Raw genomic sequence first — 11,428 nt, 5'->3', positions numbered from 1 at the left:
CCTTCAAAACCTGACCGTCTACATTTCCAGTGGTGCTGCTTATATGTGTAGCATTAGCGAGATGCTTCAGTAGTATTCATTCAACAAACATTTACCAAGGGCCTATTATGAGCCAAGCACTATGTAAGGTACTTGATGGACATGTAGTGGCCATTGAAAGTTTTTAAGATTATTGCGGTGGACCACCAATTTGGTGACCCACACTTAATTAACCAATTCTTTAAGTATTCATGCCATGTGTAGTCTCCTACCCAATTCCTTCTAGAATCTGTGCTGGCCTCTGCTTTAATTAATAGAATATAGTAGAAGTGATATTATGCCAATGCCAGCCTTACGCCCAAGAAGGCCTGGCAGTTTTTGCTTTTGTGGTTTTGAGATCCCTGAGCTACCATGTGCTAAAGCGAGTTACTCTGCTAGAGAAATCATGTGGATAGCCACCTAGAAAGGAAGAGGTTCTGAGACTACAGGGAAAGGGAGAGAAGCTCAGCTACCCCAGTGTTCCAGCAGAACCCAGCCTCCAGCCAACCCAACTGAATGTAGCCACATGAGTGACTACCAGGAAGACCAGCAGAAAAACCACCCAGCTGAGCCCAGCTCAGATTTTGGAATTGTGAGCAAATAACCATTTCATTGTTTTTTTAAGCCACTATTTTTGGGATGGTTTGTTATATAGCAATTAATAACCCAAAATACTCATCATTCCTAAAGAGAGGGGGGGAATCCTCCAAAGCAGCTTCGGCTCCCAGTGGCACTGCCTTATCCTCAAGGATGGCTGTGACTTCCCTACAATGTCCAGATGGATAGGCTACTCTGCAGTCCTCAAATGCAGGATGATTGGGTCACTCTTCTTAATGTTCCCTTGAGAGGCTGCCAGGCACCTCAACTGGCACCTCCCACAGTCCTCCACATGGCATATGGAGATCTCCAAATGCCTTCTGTGCAACCACAGAGCTAAGGCAGGTTCCAAGAGCCAAATGGTGTCCCTCCCTCTGATGAAGGATTTTACCATCCTGTCTTACTTATCTTGGTGGGCAAGGGGCACGGACGGTGTGCTTCCTGCTGTGTCCTCTCAAAGACCCTCCAGTCTACCCTGGCCTTTAAGAGGGGAGGTCAGGCTCTGGCTCCACTAGCTTCACCCTCTTTGTCTTCCCATAGTTGGCCAGGGACAGAGGGACAAAGGTTTCCCCATCACCCTTCTCTCTTAGACTGTCCCTAGAACTAGTCCACCAGACCTGGCTCTTAAGGTGTTAAATGGGGGCTAATGGAATTTAGAAAATCCCCTCCTTTGTAAACAATATATGACTTTCAAGACTTGCCATGAGACTCATAGCTGATTCATACCCTAGCCGATCCCTGCCTTTGTTCCAGGCCGGCCCGTGCTCCCCTTCCAAATCACTAAGGGGCAGTAAACCACAGTGCTCAGCATGTGGAAGGAAGGTCAGCAAGGAACAAGGTTTAACTGGGGAAATGAATATAAGTCAGCTTAATGTTTTTGAAACATTATCTTGTGACAAACACTACCTAAATTTGGAAACCTGATATAATTCCAAGCAGCAGGGCGGGCGCAGCAGCTCACGCCTGTAATCCTGGCACTCTGGGAGGCCCAGGCAGGAAGACTGCTTGAGCTCAGGAGTTTAAGACCAGCCTGAGCAAGAGTGAGACCCTGTATCTACTAAAAAAATAGAAATAATTAGCCGAGAACTACTAAAAATAGAAAAAATTAGCGGGGCATGGTGGTGCGTGCCTGTAGTCCCAGCTACTCGGGAGGCTGAGGCAAGAGGATCACTTAAGCTCTGGAGTTTGAGGTTGCTGTGAGCTAAGCCGATGCCATGGTGGCACTCTAGCTCAGGCAACAGAGCAAGACTCTGTCTCAAAAAAAAAAAAAGAAAAGAAAAAGAAAAATTTCAAGCAGCAGTCAACTAAAATGATCCCTTTTATAATTTAGGTTAATATCATAAATATACCACCGAAGAGAAAAGACAATGAATTAGATGTGTGGTACATCCTTCTCTTAAAAACTTTATGACTCAGTTGCCTGGAAGTTGCTTGGAAACCTTATTAATTTATAGTTCACCAATTCAGAATTTTTTATAATTATAATCCTGAACAATCGGGACTGTTAACTTCCCACAATGGCAGAACAATTGGCTATGATGATTCGTATTTCCCAAGAACAGTGAAAGTAGATATTTAATCTCATTAAGATAATCAATTGCTTTCAACAACTCTGGGTACTTTCTTAGATGCTGTTATTACCTGGGAATATCAGCTATTCAATAACTCCTGGGAAATTAAGAGACGTTCATTGATACCATATGTGGCTGTATGTCATTGAAAAAACATAAAAGAACCAATGAGGTAGCTGTGATCTAACAGTGAGGGCATGTGAGACTCTGGACGAGGACTTTGCTGGGGACCCACGACCACAGGGAGAAGTCGGAGGAAGAGCCTGGGGTCAGAGGCCTCGCTCTGATCTGTAGAGGTGGGAAGCTGGCCAGGTGCTTACCCTCTCTCGTCTCCATCCCTTCGTCATGAGAACAGGGATGGTAATAGCCCCAACCTCACTGGTTCTCTTGAGGATTGAGATGATGCATGTGAAGCTCTCAGTGTGTTCCTGGAGCACAGTAAGCACTCACTACGTGGAAACTACTAGCATTTTATTACCATTACCTTCAACAAATAAATGGATAAGATTATACTTAAACATTTATAAAAAAAAGTATTTTTGTACAATTCTGGGCATATAGTGGATCCTTTATAGGTCTGCTTTAAAAATATCTTGCTTTAAACAATTCTATAATTCACACTATTTATTAGTGGCCTTTCGCCCGATTTGGGGACACTGTCACAGTTGTGGCTTCACTTAATCTCTTCCTTTTCTTTGCGTAATCTTTTATCTTGAACTACCAAGAGGAGATGAATTGTGACATTGTGGGTTTGTTTAAACAATTTTTTTCAAATCAGATTTATTGGGAGATATGAAAAGTTTTTTGGTAGGAAAAAGAAAATGGTTTCTCATAATTCTGAGGCTTGATCTGATGTATTAAATAGTGAAGGGGACCACAGACTTATCTGCACATCACATATGCCATTTGTGAGCTCTCGGGAGAGTGGAATCCCTCCACGGACAGCGTGGGGTAAACTTGATCGTGCTCCCCTTTGCTGCCCCATCTCAGCTTGTCCCTTGTCTGTTTCCTCTCATGCGCGGATCACAGCTCAGTCCCCCCACCCCCACCCCAGGGCGGAGCAAACTAGGTCCAGTGTTTCAGGGAGGGCAAGCCTGGGAGTGCTGGGAGGGGGCCAAGAGCAGTGGGTGTTTATGTGTTTGAACTTTTGTTCCCTTTGAATATAAAAGACAACAGAAACAAGGAGTAATTTTAGTAGGGAGTATTTCTAAAGAATCAATCATTTGTCAACCTGAAAAACTTTTTAAAAGAAAGATTCATGGGTTGGGCTTACAACAAAAAGAAATTGCAGTAAGTACTAAAATTTGCCAGTAAATTACAGGAATATCTTAGTGCTCCATCAGTTTCCGAAAGCAGACGAAACCATTTCTTGCAAGCAGCTAATTCCACAGAAGTCTCCAAACCCGTGAGTTTCACTCTCGTGTTCCCTCTGGGAGCAGAAGTGTCTGTTTGCTCAGGCTCCCTCTCTGACCCCTAATGGGTCCCCAGCTGCCACCGATGTCTCTTGAGCAGAGTCAGGCCTTATATCCACATGCCTCTTGGCACACGAGTATTTGTGGAATAAAAGAAGCTGTGATTATGAAAAACGATTTTAAAATATTTGCCCCATGGTTGGGAAAGAGCACAAGGCCCTAGAGCCGGGATGTGTGGGACCTGGAGCAGAGGTGTCCTACAGGTTGGCCAACTTCTATCATTCCGCCAGTGCCATCTCCTAATTTCTACACCTTCGCGGAGACAGGCAGACAGGGCATAGATAGAATATGACAAATCAGAGGCAATTCATACCCACACTTTTTTTTTTTTTGAGACAGAGTCTCACTCTGTCACCTGGGCTAGAGTGCCGTGGCATCAGCCTAGCTCACAGCAACCTCAAACTCCTGGTCTCAAGCGATCCTTCTGCCTCAGCCTCCCGAGTAGCTGGGACTACAGGCGTGCGCCACCATGCCCAGTTAATTTTTTTTCTATTTTTAGTAGAGACAGTCTTGCTCTTGCTGAGGCTGGTCTCCAACTCCTGACCTCAAGCGATCCTCCAACCTCGGCCTCCCAGAGTGCTAGGATTACAGGCATGAGCCACCACACCCAGCCACCCACACTTATTTTAACCCTTCCCCGCCCCCCTCTTCGCCATATTTTTATCAGGGAAGGAAATGAAGCAAGATACCAAGGTCAAAGCTTGCCCTCTTCTTTTTTCCTAGCTATTCTTCTGGTGGAGATACTCAGCTGTGAAATGACTCCAAAGGAAAGGAACTTCCATTGTAGGAAGAAAGGAACAAGGGAACCCTAATATGGAAAAAAGCAACTGAATCAGCTGGTGCTGCAAAGGGCAGAGGTGGGCAGACTATAGGCTTATTGGAGTGATCCAGGCAGCAAGCCCCCTGGGCAGAAGGGCAAGCAGAGAGGCTGCCTTATGGAGGAACTAAACCTTCAGAAGAGTTTGAAGAAACAACAAGAATGAAAAGCTTGAGCCTCAGATACTTATGGGCCTGTGAAGAGATGTATGGAGGGGTCTCACTTTCATCAAGGAGAGGGCATCAGGGGCAGAAGTGGACAGAGAACTGCACTGCCATCATGGCAGAAGGTGTGGGCCACAGAGCCACGGGAGTGGGCAGCAAGGGGGGGGGTCTTAAAATCGCCGGTAGGTATGAGCCCAAAGGCATTGGAGCCACTCTCTGAATGAGACTTGTCAAGGTGATGATACCGTAGCCTGATCTTGCACAGGCAGGGGAAGCAGCTGAAGCAGAGGACACAGGGGAGGAGTCAGGTTTTATTAAGTGTCTATCCCAGGCCGCCCGGAAGTCAAGGGAATGTAACTGAAGGAAAAGAGGCCCAGGGGGTAAGGATACCTGCTAGTGCCATGAGGTCATTCTGAGGGGTGTCCATGCAGCCTCTGCTCTGATGTCCTGCAGGGATGCGGGGACTAGACTTTAGCTCTAGTAGCTGGGAGACTCTGGAGTCCTAATGCAGGTGAGTTTCCCAGTGATTTGCCCTCCTCAGTCCTTTAAATCTCCTTCCCCCCACCCCAGCCCCAGCAATAATAAACCTATCTTCTAAGCTCAATTAATCATGAACATAAATGCCACAAGTCATTAATGCCTGACATTGTGATCTAGGGAAACTGACAAGTTAGAAATTTGCAATATGAAATCATTCATTCATTCAACTAGTATTAGCGGAGGGTGCATGGGGTATAAGTAACGTAGAGATAGAGCAATGTATCACGGGAGGACTCTTACCCTTAAAGCTTGGAATGAACATAACGCTGTTTCCTCAAATCCTTTCATAAAAAATTCCCAAAAAACCTTCAGTGGTGCTCTAGATTCCACACCCCCCTCAGTTTTATACAAAGAGGCTTGCTAATATAATCTATTTGCAAAACAAACGGTCAAAGAGGAGGAAACAAACCAACCAACCCAAAGAAACCAAAACTCTCAGCCAAAAACAGAGAATACAAGTCTCATCTGAAATATGCTGTGATAATGCAACTGAAACCCTGAGAAAGCTTCTGGGGGATAATTTGTTACTTAATTCTCAATAATACCAAGAGTGGAAGATAGTGAGAAGATTATTCATGTTAACTTGTATTTGTGATACAGTTTTAAAATGATTTTAAGATCGAATTTATTTTTACCCAAATATTACATGCACAGAATTTTAAAAATCAAATCTATAAGGTGTATATCAAAAAATATCAGTCCCTGGCCCACTTCCCCTGCCTAAGTTCATCCACAGAGTTAACACTTTCCACTCTTCCAATTCTTTACTGTGGTATTTGCTGAATAACATCCATATTGTCTATCTTGGGTCAGCTATTTCAGAGATTACCCACTTGCAACTATGGTTGATGGAGACGTCACTCCTCCACGTTGCCATTTGAAGGCTCCTCATCACCAACTCTAAGCACTAAGTTTTTGAGAGCTGACCTTGCTACCTCTGCAGATTCACCTCTAGCAAGTCCCGTTAGACAAGACCTACCTATGATAGGCAGACCTGAAAGTCCTCCAGTACACCATGCTCTCTCCCAACTACCTGCCTCGGTAAATTCTTCTCACACTGCTGGGAATCTTCTTCCCTGATCATTTGCCTAAAACATTCAAGACTGCTCAATTGTTACCTCTTCTACAAAGACTTCCATGACTTCTTCCCCACGCATACATCTGTTATACCATTTGCTGTATTGCATTATCATTTGCATACTTATCCTTTTCACTAGAATATGAGCTTCCTGAAGGCAATGTTTGTCCTATGAGTGTTTTCATTTTGTTTATCAAGTAATAAAAATAGTGTTCATAGAATATTCACAACGTGCCAAGTACTAATTAGTCTCAGGACTTTATGTTATGAACTCATTTACTTCTCATAAGAATCCCGAGGTAAGTATTAGCATTACTCCCAATTTGCATATGAGAAAACTGCAGCACAGAGAGAGTCAGTAACCTGCCCAGTGCCACTTAACTAATAGTGGTAGAGCTGAAATATGAATCCAGATGATCTGGCTCAGAGGCTATGCTCTGACTCTTGATCTGAGTACTGCCCAGCATGTATTTGCTAAATAGATGAATAAATGAATTAAGGTGAATAGGGAAAAGTAAGGCCTCCAAGAGAAGTCAAACAAACTCAGTCTTAGAACTGAGCACATTTTATAAGATGAAATCATACTTTGATGCAAATTAAAAAACTGATTTTATTAACTTTGTTCTCTATCTAGCTCAAGCCGTAAAGACCCTAAACCCTAATGTGGATGTATTTGGAGATGGGGTCTTTAAGGAAGTAATTAAGGTTAAATGAAATCATAAGGGTGGGGTCCTGATTTGACAGGATTAGTGTCCTTATAAGAAGAGACACTAGTGAGAATTAAATGTCTGTTGTTTAAGCTACCCAGTCTGCGGAATTTTGTTATAGCAGCCCAAGCTAAGACAGTTCTAATGGCTAAGGTTTAAAAAACACAGATTTTCCTTTACTAATTTGAGAAAGCAGCTAGATGACAGCATTTTCTCTCCCTTGGGACGAGATTTGACCTTCTTGTGTTTTATTTTTTTCCAAAGGAGAATTTTAAGACCCTATCCAATCTATCCTTTTCACCATAGAGAGATCAAGATTTGATTTTCAATTTTTTCCTTCAACCTTTCCAACATTCCCTAAAACTACAGACTTACTTTTAATCCTCCTAGCTTTCTAGTTCTTGGCCTATGCAGAAATGCACCTTCTCCTCTTGCAGTGTATACTTATTCAATATTATTACTCATGTCAGTTGTGTTTATCTTAGTTAACAGTGCTAATCTATTGTCTCTTCCAACAATATTTCTTTTAAACTGTGCTATAACTGTGGAGTGAAACTTTGGGCTCTCAAAAGGATTTTAAGTCTCAGCTGTCTGGGGGCTTTAAAATATAATAAACTTTTTTTAACTGTAAAAATTTCCAGACACAAAGTAGAAAGACTTAAATCCATCACACATATTCTACATTATCAAGATTTTTGCCACATTTGCTTAATCTATTCCTTTTCTTTTTTTCTTTGCTGAAATATTTCAGAGTAAATTCATGACATCAAGTCATTTAACTCTATCTCAATAAGCATCTCTTAAAAAGGTGGAGGGGTATTCTCTCATATAATCAAAATGTAATTACCTCATATAATAGAATTAACAATAATTCTTTTGTTTGGGGACGTCTGAAGTGAAACATCACATGGAATTTTAATACCTTTAAAGTTACCACTGCAAGAATAAGAATATTCTGTAGCCTCAAAACAGTTTTCAAGTGAAGTCTAGTATGTTCTGAACTATAGGGTGCTGATCTACCATTCAACTAAAGCTGAGCTCAAGAATGTCTAAGACAACTCTTAAAAATACACAGTATCAAGATTTTAGTCTTTGTACATTATTTTAATAAAAAACACACTGCTTTGTACAAATATACAGATCTCAAATTGTAATATTAAAACACAAAATGCAATAAAGGGGCTTTGTAAGTTTTCTTCACTGAGACAGATCTGTCAAATCTAGACATTTACAATTATTAAGACATAATGAGCAAAGGAAGTACAGATTTTCCAACCTCATGATTGATAAATTCCTCTGAAAATGGATGAAGGTATTATAATCATCAAAAAGGGAAACAGTAAGTTAGACGGCCCTGCCTACATTGTATAACATGAGTAAGAGACACAAGAGCTATAAGAAACTGTGCTTAAATGTTAGACGTAAAGGCAATATAGCTTTCTCAGACTCCTACCAATGATTAGATATCTCATATATAAACATTCTCAAATGTGAGAGAGTTTATATAGTATGACTGCATCTGTTCCACAATGACAATTTTCCAATGTATTAATCTGATATATCTTTTATACTGGAATGATCTATAAAGAAATAAATGAGAAATCCTAAAAAGAAATTATTAGCTCCAAGACAAATTATGTTAAAAGGTCTATGGAAAACAAAATCGTGGAAAGGGAACCTTGGCTATATGCCAATTTTTATTTCTAAGAGTAATTCTTGCATAAATAATATCTTCATATCTTACAAAAAAAAAAAAATTAATCCCACAAATCCAAATTAGCTGAACACAGAGTAACAAAGTCAAAGCCAGTCTTGTCATCTGCACATTAATTTGATAAATCAAACTGCATCTAAAAGAAATACTACATCTGCTGTTGTGCAGAACTGATGAAGATTACTTTCCAGCACACAAATGAAGAATCATTACATAGTTTTTGTCTTTTTTAAGAAAGATGTATATCAGGGAAACCCAACAGAATATGTTACTCATGAAATTCCACAAAAGCTATAAGGCAGCCAAGAGTTGATGGCATTTAAGGACAGTAACAGTTTGCATTCTTAATGCCCATTGATGGGCTTTGTGCCAATACTTTTAAAAAAAAAAAAGCTTTTCATTGAAAATGATGAAATGGTTAGGAAAGAAATACAATATTATATCACATTCTAGCATAGAGCTACTATATTTGTATAAATCAATCACCAGTAAAAGAGTTATTTGTTGTTTAAAATGAAGTCTTGTCTAGGTATTAGGCTATAATTTAAATGTTGACAGCGCCTATTTTCAACTCCCAAAATAAACAAAAAGAGCTTATGTGTCAAGATTAATTCTCTTTGGCCGCAAAGGATACCATTTTCTTTGGGGGCAGTCTTTAGTTCGCTTCCTTTTCAATACCACATTGGAGGTTTTTCTGGAAGCAGTCTCCGTTGGTGTGGTTTCTATTTGTGCAATAAAGCTCTCAGATTTAGCATCTGGTTTCCTATAACAACTGGAAAAGACTTCTTGGTGGATCCTCTGAAGCTGGACAATAGGCTGCATCTTTAAAACTTGGGAAAATCCGTCTCCTTTTTCAATTAATGCAGGCAAGGACTTAAAAAAAAAACAGTAACAGTCACATTAATCTCAGGTTGAAACACAAACACATGGAGATGGACACAACATTCTAGATTTCAATTCTTCAGCTCAAGGCTTATTCTGAGATCTAACATTCTGGAGTCATAGATATTTGACTTTACCTTCAAAATACTAGTGTAAGCTGAGGAATTTTAACTAAAAGCTAGTACTAAAAGATATGTTCTATCCCTCCAATGTCTGGCAGTAAAATAAAATTTTGGCAGAACAGGAGGTAAGAGCATTTCCGAGCTAAGGATTTAATGTCTGAAATTCCATATTTTAGAATAATGAGTATTTTAGAAATTTTAATCATCACCAGCATGGATCAGTACATCTTTCCTGTAAAGGACCGCAGAGTAAATATTTTCAAGCTCTGGGGGTTTTACGTCTCTGTCACAAAAACTCAACTCTGCTGTTGTAATGTGATTGAATGGACATGGCTGTGTTCCAGTGAAGTTTTACTTATAAAAACAAGGGCAGGCTGAATTTTAGCTTGGCTCACCATAGTTTGACAACTCCTGATCAAAAACATGCTGTGAGAGAAGGATGACCACCAGAAAATCATGGAATCAATCCAAACCACAAACGAATGTTATAGAAAATTAACATCAGAACAGGGGAGATTCTGAAGGAGTTTAAAAATAATTTTCATATACTAGAAATCTAAATGTTTTTCTGTCTAGGCGAGTAAATGTCAACAATATAAACAATTCTACCGTAGTAATATTAAAACTCCCAAGCTGGAGACGTCGTCTAACACAGTGGTTAAGTGTACAGATGTTGGAGCCAGACAACCAGGGTTTAAATCCTGGCTCAGTTACTTACTTGAGCAACCTACTTAGCCTCTCTGTGCCTCACCTTCCTCATCTATAAAATAAGGAAATAATGGTACCTATCTCACAGGGTTAGCAGAAGGATTAAATGAGGTAATACATGTAGTTAGATGGTACCCATACTAAGTGCTCAATTAATTTTAGCTAGTATTATTATACAAAATTGTTTGATGAACTGCTAATGCTCAGAACCCCAAAACATAACCAACCTTTAAAGAAGTCAGGGTTGATACCTGGCACACAGTAAGTACCTGATAAATGGTGGTTATTCTGAATCTTACTGTCACTTAATAAATTCATTAAAGATCTATTTATAATAAGAGACTGCTGAGAATTCCTGTCACAGCAGAATAAAACACATATGAATGTTCAAAGCAAATACCTAGCCATATATTTTGTTCATTTTATAATTTTTTAGCATGTAGCTCTTACCTTCATGGCTTCACTGATCTCCTTAGCTATTGTTTCCCCTCGGCATTTCAAATTTTCCACATGAGAGGCTGCAAAGAAATCACCAAACAGTATTTTAGGTGTTTGATCTAATAGCAAATCATAAAAGGCATGCAGATGCTATCTGGACAAATATCTGCTATGACTATTCACCTTAATCTTTCTTAGAATACTTTGCAATCTATTAGAACAAGTGTCCTGTTAAACTTATCTAGATAAATGAAAAGACTTTGAGAACATTGTAACAGTAGAGAAAAACTAAAAGCTATAAGCATAAGATGGCAGTCTGTTGAGTAGTCATAACTGTGTGCCCCTCAAGGAGAGCCCCATGTTCATTGTATACATTACCTACCACTGTGGTTAACATTTTTGAGCACTATCATCACATTTTAAATATAGGCTAATACTTAATTTTTGTATTACCCTGAATTTTATAAAAGTAAAACATAGTTGAACTTAGAATATACAATCACAATGCATTAAAGCCATACCTAGATGGAGTTTCTGGAAAAAAAAAAAAATCTAGAATAGATGGTCAGTAATATAAATTTCTCCTTCTTTACTTCTTTG

At 39.9% G+C, this 11,428-nt stretch overlaps 1 protein-coding gene across 2 annotated transcripts in view; it reads right to left on the bottom strand.

Annotated features, from left to right (window-relative positions):
* Nucleotides 1-8,629: 8,629 nt before the first annotated feature.
* The window catches only part of NSL1 (NSL1, MIS12 kinetochore complex component), a 49,698-nt gene continuing 46,899 nt past the window's right edge, over nt 8,630-11,428 (bottom strand). The window contains exons 5-6 of one of the 2 annotated variants that reach the window (XM_012638335.1): nt 10,841-10,908; nt 8,630-9,551 (exon numbers count right to left, since the gene is read on the bottom strand). In XM_012638335.1, coding sequence (XP_012493789.1) covers nt 9,273-9,551; nt 10,841-10,908 — 347 coding nt within the window. In that variant the 3' untranslated portion in view covers nt 8,630-9,272. The remainder of the gene's footprint in view (nt 9,552-10,840; nt 10,909-11,428) is intronic. The other variant, XM_012638336.1, reaches the window with a different exon arrangement.

This window comes from Propithecus coquereli, unplaced genomic scaffold (assembly GCF_000956105.1).
Source record: "Propithecus coquereli isolate 6110/MARCELLA unplaced genomic scaffold, Pcoq_1.0 Scaffold129, whole genome shotgun sequence".
NCBI classification, from domain to species: Eukaryota; Metazoa; Chordata; class Mammalia; order Primates; family Indriidae; genus Propithecus; species Propithecus coquereli.
This window is presented reverse-complemented; position numbering and strand designations above follow the sequence as displayed.